The 24,790-nt window shown below is 41.6% G+C and overlaps 1 protein-coding gene across 1 annotated transcript in view; it reads right to left on the bottom strand.

Annotated features, from left to right (window-relative positions):
• Positions 1 to 1,088: 1,088 nt before the first annotated feature.
• The window catches only part of LOC143805530 (uncharacterized), a 77,305-nt gene continuing 53,603 nt past the window's right edge, over positions 1,089 to 24,790 (bottom strand). The window contains exons 10-12 of the mRNA XM_077285004.1: positions 13,028 to 13,151; positions 8,382 to 8,546; positions 1,089 to 4,381 (exon numbers count right to left, since the gene is read on the bottom strand). Of these exons, the coding sequence (XP_077141119.1) occupies positions 1,976 to 4,381; positions 8,382 to 8,546; positions 13,028 to 13,151 (2,695 nt within the window). The 3' untranslated portion in view covers positions 1,089 to 1,975. The remainder of the gene's footprint in view (positions 4,382 to 8,381; positions 8,547 to 13,027; positions 13,152 to 24,790) is intronic.

Genomic DNA, 24,790 nt, shown 5'->3' with positions numbered 1-24,790 from the left:
AATAATAATTTCCACAATTGGATGTGTTTAAAAAAAGTTAATTTTAAAGATGATTTTAATCAATAGATGTTGGAATAATAATAATTTTCACAATTGGATGTGTGCTAAAAAAATGTTCCTGTGCTGAGATAATCTTATAAATGTGCCCCTACTGTGTCTTACCATGCAGGAACATGGTCTGATCATACCACATCTCCTGGACAGGTAGGAGTATACAGACATTACAGCATGGGATCGCAAATAATTCTCTTTGAGATAAAACATTTTTTAAAAACAGGCAAGGAAATGTTTTACTTCACAAAAAGAATCAGCTGCTAGTCCATGCTGTGCTATCTGTATATACTCTTTTGCTTCCCCCCTGCCCAGGAGATGTGGTATGATCAGACCATGTTCCTGTACGGTCAGACACAGACATTACACAGTAGTGGCACATTTATAAGATTATCTCAGCACAGGAACATTTTTTTTTAGCACACATCCAATTGTGGAAATTATTATTATTCCAACATCTATTGATTAAAATCATCTTTAAAATTAACTTTGTTCGTGGGAAAACCCCTTTAAGGATTTTTTTTGGCCCAAAGTAAAGCTCTTGCATCGTACAACTGGCACCACAGTAGTATTTTGTGAAATCCAATAGATCTATCCCAATTGTAGAATCCAGAGAAGCACAATACACTGGTTACAACACAAATATTACACCAAAATCACAGGATGGGAATTTATATAGAACAAAACCAGACAAGCGTCAACGCAGAGTTCTGTATAGTTCTCAGATAATAACTCGGGGAGTCGGGAGCAAACTTTGCAGGACCCTGAATAACAAGCATCAATAGTGGACTGAATGTGCTTGTGTTTTATGTCATTAATCAAGGTTGTGGGCATGATTTATTCTTCTGGTGGCAATGGATGACCTGCATGTGGACAAACCTATTAATTACAGAAGGGTTCCACATACTTTGGGCCATTAGATACACATATGGGAAATTCAATAATTTTACAAACATTAAATGCATTGCTTTGTAGCCCTGTAATGTAATGTGAGGTCACTGCGGAGGAAAATACATTAATATACATTTTCTCACGATAATTTTCTCTTATCAAGGGTGAAATTTTATTAAAAGAAAATTTTACAAATGTCATAAGTGTGATATACAAAACTAAACCAATGCATTTCCCTTCATAAATAAATCCTCAAGAAAGCCGCACAAAAACAGGAAAAATAGAATTTCATATTATACATAAGAAAGCAATCCATTGTGCAATATGACTATAAATGGAATTATCGTAATTCTCTTGGAATGTCCGCCGCTGTTGACAAGGTTGTAGACCAAGGAGAGCATAGTAAACATAGCCAAATGCATCGGTGATAGGTAAACATTGGTGCCACCCTACAAGAAGTTCTAGCCCTTAGTGGAAACAGTATATAAATATTGTACTAGTGTAAAAGACATTCCCCAATGATCAGATATGGAATGAAAAGCCATTTCTCTAATCTGTTATTTAAAAAAAATAAATATATTTCATGTGGAAACATCAATGTGAATAAATAAGATTCCAAGGCAACAATGTAATAAGTCATACATTAAATAATCACACATTCCGAGACATAGTCAATCATTTTCGAGTACCTTCCCCCACAGTCTTCGTACAGGACCTGGTGTGGTGCTGCAGTGTTAGCTTGCTAAAGAGTAATGTAAAATCGGTCTCTGTTCCTCTTGGTTAGTTCCTCATACTGGTGCTATGATATAAAGCACGGCGGTAGTGGAAGGCTTATTAGTGTCACAGTTCCTAATGCAGCCATGTGCTGGATGTCCGCGTCACTGTATATAAGACAGTACTTCCCTTTCGGTAACTTTGTGCAAACAATAAGTGGTGGACTCATCTCTGAGTCAGACCTGGCGGGTGCCACCCATCATACTACAGCACTACCCCACTATTCATATCTCCACAATTAGTATCTCAATCTGGTGTTTCACCTCCAGATTGGGTGAGTATCCATGTAAGTATTCTTGTTCCCCCTTGTAAGGGTTGAGTTGACCTCACAGTGTTTAATGACATGAATAGCTACACGAGCCACAGAATTAGCTTTCTTAGATGAAAGTTGTGATGTCCAAGCCTCACCCTTGGGTGAAGCGGGAATACAATGTTTAGAAGTTATAGAGGGGCTTCCATTGCCCTCAGATTTAGCAATGTCACTATTATTTGCATGTGAACTTTCCTTCTCCTTGAAGGGGCCCATATTTTTGCCTGGGATTGATTTACTCGCTCCAGCAGCAGAGAGACTTATTTTTTGTTGCATCTTGCTATCTTTGCTCTCTTTTTGCACATGTCTAGGTTGTTTGATGACAGATGGACTCACTGATGCCATGGCTGGGTCTTTGGTTAAAGGGACTCTTCTAATCCCCAAATCATTAGTTTTTGCTTTCTTTGGGATGCTCCTTCCATTTCTCCCTGCAGAGTTTTTGATGGCATCTCCGCTCTTGTGCTCCAGATTGTAGCGGTTAGTCCCAAAATTGTTCTCTAACGTTGGTTCTACTCTAACACCGTTGGCTTTTTCTGAGGTATTTTTTAATTCCCTTTTCCATTTGGAGCAAGGACTATTAGTTTCTTTCTGTACCACTGTATGAACATCCCTAATGCACTTTGAACTATATTCTATGTACTGGAGGCCTCTAGAGGCTTCATTTGATGGGTCCACATTTTTCTCCTTTGACATTACAATGTGATCAATAGTTTCTTTCACTGTGATATCTTGTTTAGCTGATAATGGCTCCACAAACTTTATCTTTGACACAAAACGTCCAGGCTGGGATCTCCGAGTTTTGGGAGTCTCAGATTTATTAACAATTTGATTTTGACCGGATGCATCAAATCTTGGTGGAATTGATGATGGACTGGATACCTGGGAGGCAGGGAGAGCCACTGAATTCCTCATGTTCCGCACTGCAGATTTCACTAATGTGTGTTTAATTGTTTTAGCAGTAACTTGGGTTGATGGTTTGGAACTCTTAGGAAGAATTGATGATTCTGACACAATATTAAGTCCATTTGCCTGTTGGGAAGATGTAAGGTCAGATGTTTGGGCAGGGTTCTCTGATTCATTATGGTACGATATCTGGAAGGAATTATTTTTTAGTTTATTTTCTGAAATATCTTTAAAGTCACTTACTGTCTGTGATTTCCCTTCAGCTACTGTCTGCAAAGAGGTATTGTATGTACACGGCATGACTGATTTTGTATTGCTTTCATGCACTTGAGGATCAGGTCCAACAAGACCTTCAGAAAATGTAAAAGTCTGGGGCGCAGAAGGGTAGAGTATTTTCTTGGACAGATCCGGTGTTTGAGGAGCACTGTCACTTGTGTCCTTTTCTATTAATTTCTTGACAACTTGAGCTTTCAAATTGTCTGGCAGAGCTCCTGGTGTAAGATGCGTATTATTACAATGAGTTTGTGACTTGCTGAGATTGTCACCATCTAAATGTACAGGTATTGTTTTTAGTAATATTTGGCTGGCACATTTTTGTGTTGGATGGGATGGTGATTCCTGGAGAAATGCACTTGTAATACAATGATCTGATGATATTTGGATTTCTTGTCCATGTAATGCTTTTGATTGTTTTGATGCCTCAAATATTAAATGGCCCATTGGATGATTGTCAAGTAATTGTACAGAACTCTTTTCTAGACAATCTAATGATTTACTCAACACATGACAGTCTTTCAATGGAGGAGAAAATGTATCTGTGAGGCACTTTATCTCAGATTGTTGTAATGAATTATCAGGTAACTCTGATATATTTTCCAGCTGGTTCCTATTATATAGTATGTGCTGTTCGGTTTCTGAACATCTAGACCTATGGAGTGGTTGATGATCAGAAGCGTGACATGCATATGTCTCGGGGAACACCTGGAAAATCTCTGTTTGCTCATTTGATAATAGCAAACTGACTTTGTGAAAGTCAACTTTGGCTTCCGACTGGTAGGAAGTACTATTTTTTGTAACAGGTAATTGATAAAGTCTGTTCTTGCTTTCAGTATTGACATTCTTTTGACTTTTATACTTCATCTGTTGCTTTAGAACACGCTCAGACACCTTCCTCATCTGCTCAGCACTCTTCTGCTCACAACGTTCCTCACCTTCATCACCACAAGATATAAAGGGCTTTGTGCTGTTCCATCCTAAAGAACGCATTCTGCACACTCTTCTTCCCACAGGTCGACTTGCGTTACGTAGGTTCCTCTCCAGTGTAAGTTCAAGTTCATCTTTTGACTGGCTCGCTTCTAGTGCACCACAAGTAGCCATTGAATGTCTTTTCTGTAAACGCTTTTTTTCCCACTCTTTCCGTCTCTGTTCTTCCTGATCCCGGTGTTTATTTTCCTATGTGAAAATTATTTATATCATGAGATTTTACAATTATGCATGATATTATTGTAAAGATATTAGCTTACAAAAAACTTTCAGTGGTTCAGATACTTCTCTAAACTACTCCCTGTGCTTGATACAAGACATGACACCCTGTCAACCACGTGCCCATTTGCCTCTGATACCACCAGTGTTCATGTATTTTACACTAGGAGAATGCTGGTCACACACACCGCCAGAAAGCTACAGCCATTACAATGCTTTTCTGTTTATGGACTTCACTAGACTTATATTTTATCCATACAACATCTGATAAAGAACTGCTAAATATTCAGAATTGTTATTACAGATGGTACAAATTATCACTGATCGGGAACAATCATTTTATTCCTAACAGCATGAGGATATGTAACAACTTTCTATTACTATTACCTTTATTATTATTCACAAAGCACATTAACTACTGAGAATGTGTAGGAATGTGCAATATCATTAAGGGTCTACGTGGTAATGTCTCTCATTCTGGAAAGAGACATGCCTGAAATGCCGGTATGAGGCGACTTATAGGCCATGCAATGCTCTGTTTGGAAATTAAATATGCAAGTTGCCACTTCAAAGGAAAAGAAGACTACAACTCTAGCGCCATCAACTGGAAGTAGCAATCCTAAAAGTCAATATTGACCCTTTAAGGATTCTTGCGACTAAGAATAAAAGCCAAACCACATACATGTACTCCAATTGCAAACATGTGTTTCAGGTAGCTTGCCCCTCTTCAGTGCAAAGCAGGAGAACTGATTTGGCTGGGTGAGAGGCCTCTGACTGGGGTCTAAGGGGCAATGGCTTTCCTTGTAAAGAGTGCCATGCCTAACATGCCAGTATGAAGAGACTTATAGGCCATGCAATGCTCTGCTGGGAGTTAAATATGCAAATTGCATATTTAGAATAAGGGAAATGTTATTTTGCTCATACATTTGCATGAGTAATATTAGAGGAATGGCAAAATGTAGATGATAACAAAATATGCTGTACAACTGATGGGGAATACAATCACTAAGGAAGATGATCAGGAAAGTTGCCTCTAAGCAGGTAATGAGTGCAGAGTAGTGAGTATAGATGCGGCAGCTGCATGTGGGCTCTGGATCCTGGGGAGATATAAAATGTCCCACTGACTCATATAAGGACACCAGGACTATAAATGATGCGTGATAGTTGGGGGGTGAGGAGCTGATATCGTTTTCAGCGCACATCATTTGGGCTCCTAACCAATTCTCCTTGCTTTATATCACTTAGGTATTTCCCTTCCGCAATCCGAAACATAAAGGCTGATCCCGCACCATCTTTTCCATGGACGGTTCTGATGAAGGCCAAATGACCGTCTGAAACGTCATAGTGGATTGCTTGTATGAACTACTTTCGCTGCATCAGCTTTGGCGCGCCAAGTTTTAGGAATGTTATTATAATTGGAGAGGAATCCTAATTGAGCACCCACTGGTTAAGGAGTGCCAGCAGTCTTCTTAATCTGTAGACTTCAGCCCAGACACGTCCGGCATGATATTAACAAAAATCATAAAAATAGCGATTCTGGAGCTACATCCTTGTTCAATAACCTCCCAGATGACATGCTACCATTGCATGACTAAAATTAATCTCATGTTTCCTGTAACAATGAGAATGAGAAAATCTTTTTCACATGCGTGTTAAATGGGAGCAGGAGTGTTACTGATAGAACAGATTATGATGAAGCAATGAACTATGTCTGCCGTACTCCGTTCTGTGCGGCGAGGGGAAGTGAGAGCCCGGCGGTTAGTCTGCTGTTAACCCTTGTATCTGCCCAGAAAGTATTAATGTGAAGATCTGCGGTGATGTTCTGGCTATGCTCAGCTTCCTCAATAAATTCTGTTACCATTGCAGAAGTATCAATTTATCAATTATTATCAACAAAAATGGTATGTTTCTGGAAATCGGGAAATCTGTAAAATAATTGCGGCTTGCTCAAATGCTTGCTGTGTTAAAGGGGTTGTCCGGCCTTGGGGAACAAGTCTGCAGACACTCTATGTGACTGTAGACTGGCAAATCCTCAATACATGCACACTGCAAGCTGTCAGGATTCTCTAGTGCCGGCGCTCGGCGATTTGCATACTTCCAGCCACATTCCAAGTAGATGTGTCGCGCGCCTAGTCGGCATGTGACCGCATGTATGCAAATCGCATTCGTAGGTTCACATGCCCACCATTCCCGATGCTGGCACTGGAGAATCCTCACAGCACGTAGGGCACAAAAGATGACTGCAGACTTGTACCCTAAGGCCGGACAACCCCTTTTTTAAAAAAAAACAAAAACAATTCTGACATTTTCTGCATACGCCCTGTACATTTTTCTCAATCAGCTTCATGTAGTAGGGAATAATAGTCTGCAGATGTGGAGATCCTGGTAAGCAGAGGGCGCATAAGCTGTGTTCACACTTTGTGTTTTTCTCGCATTTTTTTGCCACACGTTTTTGCCTTGAAAACACTGTATTTTACAGGCCCAACAAAGAGAATGAGATTCCTTAATTCTCATGTACATTACTTATTTTTTTCCTCGCAGACTTAAAGCAGTTTCATATCTGCAGCACGACAATTCTTTCAGTGTTTTTGCATAGTTTTTCACCCATTCTAATGAATGGGAAAAAAATCATAAAAAAAAAAAACTCATGTATTTTTCCTGCCAACACATCAGAATTTGCAGGAGATTACAGGAACAAGTTGGAGAGTGCAGTTTTGAGGTATATTTACTATTTGGGGAAGGGACAATATAGTGAATTGTGAGGATAGGCCACGGAAGTATTGAGGCCCTGCTGTGACTAAGGGGGGCTAGGAGTCAGCGCTAGGGTTACAGTGGCAGGAAAAAACTGGGAGGAAAAAGACAATTAGGGTGTTATCCAAGGGAGATAGGGGTATTAAATAAGGTAACCTGATTCAGTTGTGTATATACAACATTTCTATCACTTGAGACCGGGAAAACACAGACAAGGAGGATTTGTGGATAATCTGCGCTGCTGGTATCCCATATAATAGATTCAAGTCAGTCCAGACAGAAAGTCCATGTGGTTTTTCTTTATTCAGTCAATGCGTTTCTAAATACTACAGACTTCTTCATCAGGACAATGATGCTTTTCTTATCCTGATGAAGAAGTCTGTGGTACTTCGAAAAGCGTTGACTAAATAAAGAGGAACTGCATGTACTTTCTGTCTGGACCAGTATCTATTATACGGGATACCAGCAGCGCAGATTATCCACAGATCCTCCTTATCTGTGACTACAGTGGGAAGCTTTTAAAAAGTCAGCCTGCCATGATTTTTTACTATGTTTTCTAAAGAAAAACAAAACAGGAGATTGTCAACCATGTATTCGCAATGTTTTCTTTCTGCTGCCTCTAAAAGATAATTACCAAGGAGAGGTAGGAAATATTAGCAATGGATCCAGGAGACTGATGTCTATGATAACAGTGCTGTGCATGGTGACACTAGCGCGAAACCACGATGTACATTCAATCATCGATAGGAACGGAGATCTGGAAATCAGGGACATATTGAAGAAGGGAGGAAATGAAGCAAGACTGGAGTTTTCTATAATAAGATGCACATGCCTCTTAATAAATGTGGGCACCTTAGGACTGTAGATTCCAGCGGCCATGTAGTCCAGTGTTCTGGCGTACAGTATAGTAAGCTTGACATGTGGCGTCCTTCCTTTTTATAAGACATCAAGGCCAATGCAAAAAGTGACAAGGCGGATGCAAAAAGTTGCAAAACTGTCCGCAATTAGTGCGTGTGGCAAATTTTGTGACTGTTTGACAAACGTTTTCGTGCATACGGGTGATGATAAATTTCTCAAGTGGCTTTCTAAAATCTAGAGAAGCTGATGTATAAATGGCCTGGCTCTCCTACAGCGCTCAGGACAATGTCATACATGATGCTCACCATCACTACCTGTCACACAATGGAGGAGAAGCAGCTGTTATTTTCCGTTTACTCACCTTAATGGCTAGCTGAAATTTTTGAAAAAAGCAGCTGAACACTTTGCAGCATTCCTCCATGCGAAATGTGTCTTCATCCTCACAAAGAAATTCTCGTAGGTTCTGTCTGGAGGCCTGCAAAGCATCTATTTCCTTCTGAACCTCTTGTAACCGGTGATCGGCACACTGGGAAACAAATTCATTATGGTCACAACTTCATACAATCCTAAATATTCTTTATACATTGTTAATATTGTATATTCCACAGACAATGAAAGCCTAGAGAACACTGTGGTGTGAATGAGGTGGTCTACAGCTATTACCCACCTGTCCCCAAACTGTTGGTGTCTGCCCCCCGATTAGTCTACTGATACATGGGTATATCCATCAATAAAGCTGCTGAGACATCACAACTGGTTTATATTCGGGTATGCATGTCCGACATCACAAGTGAGTTTAGGTTAGGAAAGTTCCCATCACAAATGTATTTCAAACATTTTAGTAGCAGTGACATCACAAGTCAAGTTTAATCAGGTAACTGCCTATTATCTCACTATTGTGTTTCTTGTGGCCAAGCTACAGAACAAAACAAGTGGGATTCCATCCTGTAAGCTGTTGTGACATCACACCTGTGTTTCCATCCTGTAAGCTGCTGTGACATCACACCTGTGTTTCCATCCTGTAAGCTGTTGTGACATCACACCTGTGTTTCCACCATGTAAGCTGCTGTGACATCACACCTGTGTCCATCATGTAACTGTTGTGACATCACACCTGTGTTTCCACCATGTAAGCTGCTGTGACATCACACCTGTGTCCATCATGTAACTGTTGTGACATCACACCTGTGTTTCCACCATGTAAGCTGCTGTGACATCACACCTGTGTTTCCACCATGTAATCTGTTGTGACATCACACCTGTGTTTCCACCATGTAAGCTGCTGTGACATCACACCTGTGTCCATCATGTAACTGTTGTGACATCACACCTGTTTCCATCATGTAACTGTTGTGACATCACACCTGTGTTTCCACCATGTAAGCTGCTGTGACATCACACCTGTTTCCATCATGTAACTGTTGTGACATCACACCTGTGTTTCCATCATGTAAGCTGCTGTGACATCACACCTGTTTCCATCATGTAACTGTTGTGACATCACACCTGTGTTTCCACCATGTAATCTGTTGTGACATCACACCTGTGTTTCCACCATGTAAGCTGCTGTGACATCACACCTGTTTCCATCATGTAACTGTTGTGACATCACACCTGTGTTTCCACCATGTAAGCTGCTGTGACATCACACCTGTGTTTCCACCATGTAAGCTGCTGTGACATCACACCTGTGTTTCCACCATGTAATCTGTTGTGACATCACACCTGTGTTTCCACCATGTAAGCTGCTGTGACATCACACCTGTGTCCATCATGTAACTGTTGTGACATCACACCTGTGTTTCCACCATGTAAGCTGCTGTGACATCACACCTGTTTCCATCATGTAACTGTTGTGACATCACACCTGTGTTTCCATCATGTAAGCTGCTGTGACATCACACCTGTTTCCATCATGTAACTGTTGTGACATCACACCTGTGTTTCCACCATGTAATCTGTTGTGACATCACACCTGTGTTTCCACCATGTAAGCTGCTGTGACATCACACCTGTTTCCATCATGTAACTGTTGTGACATCACACCTGTGTTTCCACCATGTAAGCTGCTGTGACATCACACCTGTGTTTCCACCATGTAAGCTATTTTTGTGACACCGCAGGAACGGCATCGGCACAGGTAGCAAGTATAAGCTATTATTTTATCAGTGCCAAACATTTTGATCAAGAAGGGGTTGTCCTAGTACTGGACAATTCCTTTAAGGGATGGATGCGGCTTATATCACCAAGTTAGAAGCGAGCTCATATACTGTTAATGTGTGGAGGCCTGTGTGGTTGGCGTCTGCCCCTGTGTACATATACATTGACATTTACTCTTGTAACTTCATATATTAGGTTTGAATATATTATGACAAACATCAACACTGAATATTTTTTCTTTTACCAAAAACGTAAATTTCATCACCAATTAGCCCCATATAAGCCTGTAGTGTGGTTGCTGAAGCTGCAGAGCGGTTTTTCCTGTATGGAGCTCTGATCCTCTCATCTACACTGCTATGACAGTGAGTGTGCTCAGTACTGCCACCTTTAGGCAAATTTATAAGGAATAACTTTTTCTACCAATCACAAAATGCTAAACTTAATATAAGCTAATGAGTGATATTCATTTCACTGCGCTTCTTTATTGCCTTCCATCATGTCAAGTTTAAATAATTTGTTATCAGGTAGACCAGGTAGACCAGGTAGAATTGATGTCATCATAATACTCTCATACCCAAACTGGTCAAAGTGGGACACTGGGCCGACTGAAATATTCCACCTAGAGCAGCTTCTCCAAGTCCATCGGAGCACATCAAACAGCGCCTGCTGAGCAGAGCTGAGCACATTCCAACTACACCTCACAATCTAGAAGAAGGCACTGTCATTCAAGGCTCATCTACGAAGTAGTAGTCCCAGCTGCTACCATCACAAAGCCTTCCTACACCAGGAAGCCTCCCTACACAAAGTACCCAAAGCCAGCCTGACCAAGCCATCAACCTACATGGCCTGACAAAAAGCGAAATCCGGAAGATGGTACACAAAGTCAAAGACGAATATCTCAGCATCTGGAGGAACGACATAAACAAATCCCAGATACTGGCGATAAACCAGAACCTACAGAGGGAGTACAAACTGGCCCCATATCTAGAGAAACTAGAAAACCCCAAAGAGCGACAAATCATGAGCCGGTAAAGACTGAGCGCCCACAGCCTACCCATCGAATCCGGGCGGCACCAACAGAACTACAAGCCAGACAGACTCTGCCAGCAGTGCCCTCAGGAGGCCATGGAGGACGAGGCCCACTTCCTGCTGAGGTGCCCCAAATACTCCGCAGTGAGGGACACTCACTTCAAGAGACTGTCTGATCTCCTCCCAGACTTCACCTCCATGGAGGAGGAAGAGAAACTGCCGATAATACTGGGGGAAGAAAAAAGTGCAGTGGCCATAGCAGCAGAATATGTCAGTGACTGCCACAAACTAAGAGGAGACTGATATGTCATCGACTTCTATACCCCACCCTGGATATGTCCCCATCCTCAGACTAAGAAGAGCCTGATACATCATGGACCTCTATACCCGACCCTGGACACGTCCCTATCCCCCGACTAAAGAGCCTGATATGTCATGGATTTCCATACCCCACCCTGGACATTCCCCTATCCTCTAAAAGGAGCCTGATATATCCTGGACCTCTATATGCCTCCCTACCCCCGTCCCCCTATTTTTAGCATTTGCTTTGGCAATGCTAATATGTACTTAGTCCTGCCAAGAAGGCTCATTTGAATTTGAAACTCATTTAAAAGGGGTTATCCACTACTTCCTAAAATTTACCTAAGGGTACTGTCACACAGTGGCACTTTGATCGCTACGACGGTACGATTCGTGACGTTCTAGCGATATCGTTACGATATCGTTGTGTCTGACACGCAGCAGCGATCAGGGACCCTGCTGAGAATCGTACGTCGTAGCAGATCGTTTGGAACTTTCTTTCGTCGCTTGATCACCCGCTGACATCGCTGGATCGTTGTGTGTGACACCGATCCAGCGATGTGTTCGCTTGTAACCAGGGTAAAGATCGGGTAACTAAGCGCAGGGCCGCGCTTAGTAACCCGATGTTTACCGTGGTTACCATCGTAAATGTAAAAAAAACAAACAGTACATACTTACATTCCGGTGTCTGTCCTCCGGCGTCTCAGCTTCTCTGCACTGTGAGCGCCGGCCAGCCAGAAAGCGAGCACAGCGGTGACGTCTGACGTCACCGCTGTGCTTTCCGGCTATGGTGCTTACACAGTGAAGAGAAGCAGAACGCCGGGGGACAGACACCGGAATGTAAGTATGTACTGTTTGTTTTTTTTACGTTTACGCTGGTAACCAGGGTAAACATCGGGTTACTAAGCGCGGCCCTGCGCTTAGTAACCCGATGTTTACCCTGGTTACCCGGGGACTTCGGCATCGCTCCAGCGCCGTGATTGCACCGTGTGACCGCAGTCTACGACGCTGGAGCGATAATCATACGATCGCTGTGACGTCACGGATCGTGCCGTCGTAGCGATCAAAATTGCACTGTGTGACAGTACCCTAAGGGAAAGGATCCTTAAATAAAGAGAGAAAGAAGTAATTTGTTCCTCTTTTCCAGTCCTTCCTTTCTGACAGTCAATGCTGAAAGTGATGACATTCGTCCTACCAGTCACCTGAACCTACAGCCAATCTGTGGCATCATCAGTCTGCTCAGTAGTGGTCAGGATGTCATCACTTCAGTCCCGGTAGAGATCATCACAGGGGCAGTACTAGAATAAGGGAGAGGGGATTCCAGTGGTACATACTGCTTATTTATATATTTTGTAAGGATCCTTATCCTCTGATAAAAAAAAGTATTGGACTACCCCTTTAGGTCATTAATGCAATGAGGTCAAGCCTACCCAGTGTACATCAACTCCCACGTGAACCATCTCGCTCTCATTTCAGATTCCTATGTAAATGCTGTCATCATGGGGCTTATTAATTTACCTCCAGAAACTCCTCCATCTGTATTCTGAGCTCTTGTAGCTCTGGAGCAGCCAACGTCTGATGGATTGAAGCTATCCGAGACTGCAGCCGGTAGAACTCCTCCAACAAGCTATCTTCAGACAACCTAGGAGCAAAACCAGATCTGGTCAGACACATAAATAAACCAATGTGTCTGTATAATTACAGCTCAAAAATAACTTTCAAGCTCTTTTAACCTCCAATAGAACAGAAAAGAATCTAAAAAGCGGAATAATAAGGAATGTAACAACTCAGCTCCTTGCCACTTACCAAACATAAAATATATAAATGTTGTTAGCATTCGCCATACATTGTTATTAGAATGACGGGGGAGTCTGCCACACCCCAATTTATTACTAGGAAAAAATACAAGAAGCAGAACTAGCATTCTTGACAAAGGCTTCAATAGCCGAAACCTTAGGTTCCATTTTTTTTTTATTACTAAACACATTTTTTTGCATAGTGCTGCTTCTAGATTTTTTTTTCTGGATTTATTATCTGTTGGATTAGGTCTGTTGGAGTGTGCACTGCTGATAAAAGTCCAGTGCCGCTTCCTTGAAATTGTAGAACGCATCAATAAGATCCTAGGATGCGTACAATCCTCAGTGACTGATGTGGATGAAGCCCCCTGAAATCCATTCATCAAGCAAAGTCAGAGAGGCAAACCTGATGACAGGTTCCCTTTAAAATGTAAAAGCCCCTACTTAGATACTAGAAAAAAATGTTACATTGATGTGTCCACCTTTACTTTTCCATAATTTTTACAAAAAAACGGAAACAATTTAGACTAATTCCCAAACAGACACAAATAGCATAAATAATACCTAACAGAGCAATGTAAATTTTTATTTTCAAAGTTGGAAGATAAGAGCAAAGTTAAGAAAGGACACATTTATTTCCTGGAAAGATGTGTAACAACTAATATCAATCTACATAGAGAAACAAAAAAATGTGCTGGCACTGCTATATACACTGGCCAAGTATCCACCAAAGTGATAGCTTGAAGTTCAGCACATGGTGGTTTAAAATCCAATAGATAATAGGAAGTGAAGTCCGGCACATTTTGCATGGATACGATGACTTTTAAACTTTATTCTCCATAATAAAAGGTAAAATCCAAGACAATCAAAAACGAGGAATTCTGGTGTTTCCAGTTCGTGTTGCCCATGGGTCATTCCACGTCAAGTGGACCAGTTTTAAAAATCGTCCCCACTCGACCTTCTCCGATTTTGCTGAAAATTTATAAGGATGTACATGTATGTTTGAAAAGAGGTTCTGTAAATTTTTAGGGCCAGATCTCAAATACATTGGGCAATGTTGACCTTTCACTGGAGGTTCCACCAAGCCTGCGGCTTCAGCTAAGAGGATTTTGCAAACTTTGGCACATAGCCATTAGAGTTCTATACTGGCTATGATGCTGAAATTTGGCATACTAGCTCAACTTTTGCTGCTAAACACGATAAAATTATTACTGGCTATGACAAAACAATATTTCGGCCGCAATTTTGTGTCAAAGTAGCTTGAAAAACGCTTCGCGTAAAATTTATGCCAAACTTTGCCCATATATAACTCAAGACCAAAAACCAATAGTAACTGGTGCTTTGCCCTGTACACCAAACATCTACATAACTTTGCATTGCTGCAATATCACGGTCAAAGCATATGTATTTGTGGAAATATTCACACCCACATATGATGAAAAACTTTAAAAAAAATGAATTTTACCTATTTTTAGGTCAAATTTCTCAAAAAGGGTACCCCTAAAATATATGAATTCTGATATCATTAGAAAGAGCACATTTTTCTCTACAAGGATCATTGTTTGTTTTTTTGGAGTCTCTCAGTTTAAGAAATGAAAAATGCCACTGAACATGGTGTTATTTATTAATACGCAATGAATGGTAACTGCACTATTCAAACCCTTGCGTTGGTCCATGGTGGTTATGCCACAACCAATTCCCTAAGAAATGGTATTATAATCCTATTAAGAATTGTAATAATGCTGTCTTTCGAGAACTGGCAGCCCCATCAATGATGACTACAAAGAGCACATATGCAAAATGGTCTGTGGAATTGAATCCAAGGACTGTATGTTTGGCCGTTGTGATAAATGCCCGGGTCTTGAAGTTTTAAAAGAATTTCTAGTCAATGTGTTTGTCAACAGTGACCCTGAAGATATTATTGAGTTCAAAAATGGATTCACACTGATCGAGACACGCTTGATACCAAACAACTGACTATAGAAGATTTCATTGAAGAATTGGTTTTGAAAATTTCTAAATCACTACATCGCCAAGCATCAAAGTTGATATCTGAAATCGTTGAAGGAAAATCTGAGACCTGGAGAGCTTGTGATCCTTATGGACTTTGCTGAAAATTACTCATTTATTGTTCAAGATGCCATTCAAGGTTTCCACTGGGAAAATAGTCAAGCTACAGTACACCCATTTGTAATTTACTTCAAGGAGTTAAATGGTGAAGCTGCGCAGAACATCAGCTTGTGCATAATCAGTGATTGCTCACGACATGACACAGTTGCAGTCCACACTTTCTTAACAGTAATTGTGGAGTATCTCAAGACTCATCTATGGGATTCGTCATATCCGCTACTTCAGCGATGGATCTGCAGCCCAGTACAAAAATTTCAAAAATGTTCTCAACTTGTGCCACCACAATGCTGATTTCAATATCAGCGCTGAATGGAATTTTTTTGGTACCAGTCATGGAAAGTCACCCTGTGATGGGATTGGAGGGACAGCAAAGAGGTTGGCAGCTCAGCAGGTCAGGATTGTGATTTCCTTGCTCCGGGGCGACCCTCAGGATTGGGCTTTTGCATTGGCTCCAGGGGATCCTGCGTTGCTCAATGTGGATGCGTTTTTTCTGGCCTTGGGGTTGCTTTATGAGGAACCTCAGTTAGAACTTCAGGCGGAAAAGGCCTTGATGTCCCTATCTCAGGGGCAAGACGAAGCTGAAATATACTGCCAGAAATTCCGTAAATGGGCTGTGCTTACTCAGTGGAATGAGTGCGCCCTGGCGGCGAATTTCAGAGAGGGTCTCTCTGATGCCATTAAGGATGTTATGGTGGGGTTCCCTGTGCCTGCGGGTCTGAATGAGTCCATGACAATGGCTATCCAGATCGATAGGCGTCTGCGGGAGCGCAAACCTGTGCACCATTTGGCGGTGTCTACTGAGAAGACGCCAGAGAATATGCAATGTGATAGAATTCTGTCCAGAAGTGAACGGCAGAATTTTAGACGAAAAAATGGGTTGTGCTTCTATTGCGGTGATTCAACTCATGTTATATCAGCATGCTCTAAGCGTACTAAGAAGCTTGATAAGTCTGTTTCAATTGGCACTTTACAGTCTAAGTTTATTCTATCTGTGACCCTGATTTGTTCTTTATCATCTATTACCGCGGATGCCTATGTCGACTCTGGCGCCGCTTTGAGTCTTATGGATTGGTCCTTTGCCAAACGCTGTGGGTACGATTTGGAGCCTCTTGAAACTCCTATACCCCTGAAGGGGATTGACTCCACCCCATTGGCTAGCAATAAACCACAATACTGGACACAAGTAACTATGCGGATTAATCCGGATCACCAGGAGATTATTCGCTTTCTTGTGCTGTATAACCTACATGATGTGTTGGTGCTTGGATTGCCATGGCTGCAATCTCATAACCCAGTCCTTGACTGGAAAGCTATGTCTGTGTTAAGCTGGGGATGTAAGGGTACGCATGGGGACGTACCTGTGGTTTCCATTTCATCATCTATTCCCTCTGAGATTCCTGAATTCTTGACTGAATATCGTGACGTTTTTGAAGAACCTAAGCTTGGTTCATTACCTCCGCACCGGGAGTGCGATTGTGCCATAGATTTGATTCCGGGTAGTAAATACCCTAAGGGTCGTTTATTTAATCTGTCTGTGCCTGAACATGCTGCTATGCGAGAATATATAAAGGAGTCCTTGGAAAAGGGACATATTCGTCCTTCGTCATCTCCCTTAGGAGCCGGTTTTTTCTTTGTGGCTAAGAAAGATGGCTCTTTGAGGCCGTGCATTGATTATCGGCTTTTGAATAAAATCACGGTTAAATATCAATATCCGTTGCCACTGCTGACTGATTTGTTTGCTCGCATAAAGGGGGCCAAGTGGTTCTCTAAGATAGATCTCCGTGGGGCGTATAATTTGGTGCGAATTAAGCAGGGGGATGAGTGGAAAACCGCATTTAATACGCCCGAGGGCCACTTTGAGTATTTGGTGATGCCTTTTGGTCTTTCAAATGCCCCTTCAGTCTTTCAGTCCTTTATGCATGACATTTTCCGTGATTATTTGGATAAATTTATGATTGTGTATCTGGATGATATTTTGATTTTTTCGGATGACTGGGACTCTCATGTCCAGCAGGTCAGGAGGGTTTTTCAGGTTTTGCGGTCTAATTCCTTGTGTGTGAAGGGTTCTAAGTGCGTTTTTGGGGTTCAAAAGATTTCCTTTTTGGGATATATTTTTTCCCCCTCTTCCATCGAGATGGATCCTGTCAAGGTTCAGGCTATTTGTGATTGGACGCAACCCTCTTCTCTTAAGAGTCTTCAGAAATTTTTGGGCTTTGCTAACTTTTATCGTCGATTTATTGCTGGTTTTTCTGATGTTGTTAAACCATTGACTGATTTGACTAAGAAGGGTGCTGATGTTGCTGATTGGTCCCCTGCTGCTGTGGAGGCCTTTCGGGAGCTTAAGCGCCGCTTTTCTTCCGCCCCTGTGTTGCGTCAGCCTGATGTTGCTCTTCCTTTTCAGGTTGAGGTCGACGCTTCTGAAATCGGAGCTGGGGCGGTTTTGTCGCAGAGAAGTTCCGATTGCTCCGTGATGAGACCTTGTGCTTTTTTCTCGCGTAAATTTTCGCCCGCCGAGCGGAATTATGATGTTGGGAATCGGGAGCTTTTGGCCATGAAGTGGGCTTTTGAGGAGTGGCGTCATTGGCTTGAGGGGGCTAGACATCAGGTGGTGGTATTGACTGACCACAAAAATCTAATTTATCTTGAGTCCGCCAGACGCCTGAATCCTAGACAGGCGCGCTGGTCGTTGTTTTTCTCTCGGTTTAATTTTGGGGTGTCCTACCTGCCGGGTTCTAAGAATGTTAAGGCGGATGCCCTTTCTAGGAGTTTTGAGCCTGACTCCCCTGGTAATTCTGAACCTACAGGTATCCTTAAGGATGGAGTGATATTGTCTGCCGTTTCTCCAGACCTGCGGCGGGCCTTGCAGGAGTTTCAGGCGGATAGACCTGATCGTTGCCCACCTGGTAGACTGTTTGTTCCTGATGATTGGACCAGTAAAGTCATTTCTGAGGTTCATTCTTCTGCGTTGGCAGGTCATCCTGGAATCTTTGGTACCAGGGATTTGGTGGCAAGGTCCTTCTGGTGGCCTTCCCTGTCTCGAGATGTGCGAGGCTTCGTGCAGTCTTGTGACGTTTGTGCTCGGGCCAAGCCTTGTTGTTCTCGGGCTAGTGGATTGTTGTTGCCCTTGCCTATCCCGAAGAGGCCCTGGACGCACATTTCGATGGATTTTATTTCGGATCTTCCTGTTTCTCAGAAGATGTCTGTCATCTGGGTGGTGTGTGATCGTTTCTCTAAGATGGTCCATTTGGTTCCCCTGCCTAAGTTGCCTTCTTCTTCCGAGTTGGTTCCTCTGTTTTTTCAAAATGTGGTCCGTTTGCATGGTATTCCGGAGAATATCGTTTCTGACAGAGGTACCCAATTCGTGTCTAGATTTTGGCGAGCATTCTGTGCTAGGATGGGCATAGATTTGTCTTTCTCGTCTGCTTTCCATCCTCAGACTAATGGCCAGACTGAGCGGACGAATCAGACCTTGGAGACATATTTGAGGTGTTTTGTGTCTGCAGATCAGGATGATTGGGTTGCTTTTTTGCCTTTAGCGGAGTTTGCCCTCAATAATCGGGCCAGCTCTGCCACCTTGGTGTCTCCCTTTTTCTGTAATTCGGGGTTTCATCCTCGATTTTCTTCTGGTCAGGTGGAATCTTCGGATTGTCCTGGAGTGGATGCTGTGGTGGAGAGGTTGCATCTGATTTGGGGGCAGGTAGTGGACAATTTGAAGTTGTCCCAGGAGAAGACTCAGCTTTTTGCCAACCGCCGGCGTCGGGTTGGTCCTCGGCTTTGTGTTGGGGACTTGGTGTGGTTGTCTTCTCGTTTTGTCCCTATGAGGGTTTCTTCTCCCAAGTTTAAGCCTCGGTTCATCGGCCCGTACAAGATATTGGAGATTCTTAACCCTGTGTCCTTCCGTTTGGACCTCCCTGCATCTTTTTCTATTCATAATGTTTTTCATCGGTCATTATTGCGCAGGTATGAGGTACCGGCTGTGCCTTCCGTTGAGCCTCCTGCTCCGGTGTTGGTTGAGGGCGAGTTGGAGTACGTTGTGGAAAAAATCTTGGACTCCCGTGTTTCCAGACGGAAACTCCAGTATCTGGTCAAATGGAAGGGATACGGTCAGGAGGATAATTCTTGGGTGACTGCCTCTGATGTTCATGCCTCCGATTTGGTCCGTGCCTTTCATAGGGCTCATCCTGATCGCCCTGGTGGTTCTGGTGAGGGTTCGGTGCCCCCTCCTTGAGGGGGGGGTACTGTTGTGAAATTGGATTTTGGGCTCCCCCGGTGGCCACTGGTGGAATTGAACTGGTGTGCATCATCCTCTCTGTTCACCTGTTTCCATCAGGATGTGGGAGTCGCTATTTAGCCTTGCTCCTCTGTCACTTCCATGCCGGTCAACATTGTAATCAGAAGCCTTTCTGTGCATGTTCCTGCTGCTAGACAACTCCCAGCTAAGTTGGACTTTAGTCCTTTTTTGTTTTTGCATTTTGTTCCAGTTCACAGCTGTAGTTTCGTTTCTGTGTCTGGAAAGCTCTTGTGATCTGAAATTGCCACTCTGATGTTATGAGTTAATACTAGAGTCTTAAAGTAATTTCAGGATGGTGTTTTGATAGGGTTTTCAGCTGACCATGAAAGTGCCCTTTCTGTCTTCCTGCTATCTAGTAAGCGGACCTCAATTTTGCTAAACCTATTTTCATACTACGTTTGTCATTTCATCTAAAATCACCGCCAATATTTGTGGGGGCCTCTGTCTGCCTTTCGGGGAAATTTCTCTAGAGGTGAGCCAGGACTATATTTTCCTCTGCCAGGATTAGTTAGTCCTCCGGCCGGCGCTGGGCGTCTAGGGATAAAACGCAGGCTACGCTACCCGGCTACTGTTAGTTGTGCGGCAGGTTTAGTTCATGGTCAGTTTAGTTTCCATCCTTCCAAGAGCTAGTTCTTATGTTTGCTGGGCTATGTTCTCTTGCCATTGAGAACCATAACAGGCTGCCAATTCTCGAAAGACAGCATTATTACAATTCTTAATAGGATTATAATACCAATTCTTAGGGAATTGGTTGTGGTATAACCACCATGGACCAACGCAAGGGTTTGAATAGTGCAGTTACCATTCATTGCGTATTAATAAATAACACCATGTTCAGTGGCATTTTTCATTTCTTAAAATGAGAGACTCCAAAAAAACAAACAATGATCCTTGTAGAGAAAAATGTGCTCTTTCCAATGATATCAGAATTAATATATTTTAGGGGTACCCTTTTTGAGAAATTTTACCTAAAAATAGGTAAAATTAGTTTTTTTTAAGTTTTTCATCATATGTGGGTGTGAATATTTCCACAAATACATATGCTTTGACCGTGATATTGCAGTAATGCAAAGTCATGTAGATGTTTGGTGTACAGGGCAAAGCACCAGTTACTATTGGTTTTTGGTCTTGAGTTATATATGGGCAAAGTTTGGCATAAATTTTACGCGACGCGTTTTTCAAGCTACTTTGACACAAAATTGCGGCCGAAATATTGTTTTGTCATAGCCGGTAATAATTTTATCGTGTTTAGCAGCAAAAGTTGAGCTAGTATGCCAAATTTCAGCATCATAGCCAGTATAGAACTCTAATGGCTATGTGTCAAAGTTTGCAAAATCCTCTTAGCTGAAGCCACAGGCTTGGTGGAACTTCCAGTGAAAGGTCAACAGTGCCCAATGTATTTGAGATCTGGCCCTAAAAATTTACAGAACCTCTTTTCAAACATACATGTACATCCTTATAAATTTTCAGCAAAATCGGAGAAGGTCGAGTGGGGACCACTGGTCCACTTGACATGGAATGACCCCCATACCCAATAATCTTTATTGTAAATCCATTAAACTATAGATGGTACTGAAGAGTTTTTCTGATGCTTTTCGAGTTGATCTAAATCTTAATCAACTAAGAGTCAGATTGACTCAAAACGCATCACAAAAACTCTTCTGTACCATCTATATTTTAATGGATTTGCAATAAAGATTATTGGATTTTAAACCACCAAGTACTAGACTTCAAGTTATCATTGGGCTTTATCAGTCTGGAGCCTCAACAACTTAGTCCATGCACTTATCATCTGCAGGCTGGACCAACGTATGCACATCAAGCAGGGGTGAGCTGTATCTAACAATACTATTCATCTACACACACTCAGATGCCCTTGTCATTCCAATAGGAAAAAGGAAGTGAAGTCCGGCACACTTTGCGTTGATAAGATTACTTTTAAACTTTATTCAGCTCTTTAAAGTCGATCTGGCTCTTAATCGATTAAGAATCAGATTGGCTTGAAACGCGTCAGAAAAACTCTACTGTATCTTCTATATTTTAAGGAATTTACAATAAAGATTGGATTTTAAACCATGTTATGCTGGACTTCAAGCTATCATTGGACACTCACCACTGATAAATTGACTTCTTTTACTGCTTATTCATAGTCAACAGATGCAAAAACGAGACATTAAAAGATACGAAATAGAGATAAGGTGCATGTTTCTATTTTGCATCTTGTGACAATGAATGAACTATTAAAGGTGTAAAAACATCAGTGGTGAGTGCCACATTATCTTCATATGCTGGAGTAAAGAATCTCCTGATGTGACCACCACAATGCCTAACACAGAAAATTTGCTGATTTTTAACAATTTGAGAGCAGAGAACAACTCAAGAATAAATATTTTCCGGTGATCGTGTTTTTTTTATTCTTCTTTGCAGATGTCTATTGCTTTGTGTTTCGTGTAAAATAGAATGCAGAGCCACATGTTTTTAGCTGATGTGAAGAGGGGAGTTTAAGTTCAGAAAAGAAAACCATTCACTTATTTTCAGTTCCACATACAGATATATATATATATATATATATATATATATCATTACGGGTGACTTCAAACAACGGTCAGTGATCGCTTCTTGTATTTTACAATAAAGAGATTGGCTCGGGCTCACAGATAAATGATTCCGTGATTTCGGAAAACCTCTGGGACACATCTGTTACATGTGAAAGCGATACAGAATATGAACCGTGGAAATATGGTAACATATGTGGAAAGAAAGCATGGCTGAAATCAGTAAGGGTATCAGAGTAAGGATGAATGCTTCCAGATCTGAAGCAGATAAGGTTTATACAGGGGTGAATTATATGATATACAAGCATTTTCCTAAAATTTATATCCAAGGAAATTAAGAAAATTCACTGTTCATGTGGAAATAGATCAGTCTTCTATGTGAAAATAAAATATGCACCAAGAAGCTTATTTATTGAATAGTTCTGTATATATTCTGTTCGAGTAATACTAGCTACAGTGGATATAAAAAGTCTACGCTCTCCTGGTAAAATGCCCGGTGTTTGTAGTTTAAAAAAAAAAAATTCATACCATGAAAAATAATTTCTGAACTTTTTCCACCTTTATTCTCCCCCATAATCTGTAGTAATCCACTGAGAAACAAACAAAAATCATTTTGAGGGGAAAATAAAAATAACAAAATTAAAATAATGTGGTTGCATAAGTGTGAACATCCTCTTATAATTGGGTATGTTTGTGTTCAGAATTATCCAGTCACATTTAAACTCATGTTAAATAGGAGTCAGTACACTGCAGCCATCATTTACAGTGGCGCTGATTAACCCCATATAAAGTTTCTGTTCTTGTAGGATTTTCCTAAGATTTTCAAAGCTATATTTTACAGTAAACTCCACGGTCTGTAAACAGCTTACAACAAAGCAAAGGGATCTCATTTATGAACGTTTGATCAGTAAAAGGGAATAAAAAATTTCCAATACATTAGATCTACCATGGACACTGAAGACAGTCATCAACAAGTATCTAAAATTTGGCACACTAGTAATGTTTCTAAGAACTGGACATTCCTCAAAAAATTGATTGAAAGACAAGAGGAAAATTGGTTCTGGAGGAGTGTACAGAAACACTGAAGAAGCTGAAGAAATTTCTGGCGAGTACTGGTTGTGTACTGCATGTGACAGTAATCTCCCATATTCTTCATATATCTGACCTGGAGGTAGGGTGGCAGTACAGAAGAATTTTCTTGCAAAAAAAATCCAAGCACGTGGGAAAATGTGTTATGGTCTAGTGAGACCAAGGTTAAAACATTTTTACCATAACTCCAAAAAGGTATGCTTGGCACAAAGCCCTTACTGAACATACATTTCAGTACGCCAACATTTCGGATTTTAAAATAATTTTTCAAGCTGGTGTTATACGGTATTCTAATTTACTGAGATAATGACTTTTGGGTTTTCATTGGCTGTAAGCCATAATCATCAACATTAACAGAAATAAACACTTGAAATAGATCACTCTGTTTGTAAAGACTATATAATATATGAGTTTCACTTTTTGTATTAAAGAGCTGAAATAAATTAACGTTTTGTTCATATTCTAATTTTGTGAGAAGCACCTTTATATATTATAATTTATATAATAAAACCACCTGCAATGTTACCTCTAAATCCTAGCAAGTGAGCTGATCATCTCCAGACATGGGCGCTGCACGGAAAAACAGCAAAGCTATAATTAACTGTAAAACACCTAAATATACGGAGCCACATAGTGTCCAGGCAAATAGTGTTAGTGCTAATGCAGTGAAGGGGGTTTACTGCCAGGGCCGTCTTTGGTGGTCTACGGTGGTACATGTGTTATAGTATTAGCATCCCTGGTAATAAGGGGCTGAGAGTGGGCTAACGTCGGTATGTCTGCTGATCCAGGGACGTAAAAGAGGTTAATGTCAATATTCTTATAGGTCTACTACAGTGAATGCGTAAATGTAAAAAACACTGGTGGTATAGGGCAGCAGAGGGCTTAATGTCAGAATCTCTGGTGGTCTAAGGCAGTGAAAATGGGCTAATGTTAGGATGGCTGGTGGTTTAGAGGAGAAAGGGGTAAATTACAGCTTCCCTGGTAGTCTATGGCAGTGCAGGGCTTCATGTAATAAATCCCTAGTTGTCTAAAATCAATAATAAACATGACACTCAGCTTTTTTCCTTAAGGTGCACAAAATACGTAGTTGGAAAAGTCCATAAGTGGTCTCATCAAGCCCCTATATTAGTTCACATGCATCCAGAAGAAGCGACTAGGAAGAAAGTCCAGCATGACCTTATGTGTGGCGCCCCAGGGTCCTGGTCGTCGCAGTGGTATTGCTTTCCTCTCGGGGAGAGTGATGCTACGTTTCGAGGCAAAGAAGGATAACTGCATCCAGGTATCACAAACATGCAACACATTTCACACTCCAGGGGGAGCTTCTGCTCCTATTAGGTCACTCCCCACATAGGTAAAACTGGTCGCCTGTAGGGAAAGTGAGTCAGTTGCTGGCTGAGCTCAGCTCAGTTAGTTGGTCCCT

This window comes from Ranitomeya variabilis, chromosome 2, assembly GCF_051348905.1.
Source record: "Ranitomeya variabilis isolate aRanVar5 chromosome 2, aRanVar5.hap1, whole genome shotgun sequence".
Taxonomy (NCBI): Eukaryota; Metazoa; Chordata; class Amphibia; order Anura; family Dendrobatidae; genus Ranitomeya; species Ranitomeya variabilis.
This window is presented reverse-complemented; position numbering and strand designations above follow the sequence as displayed.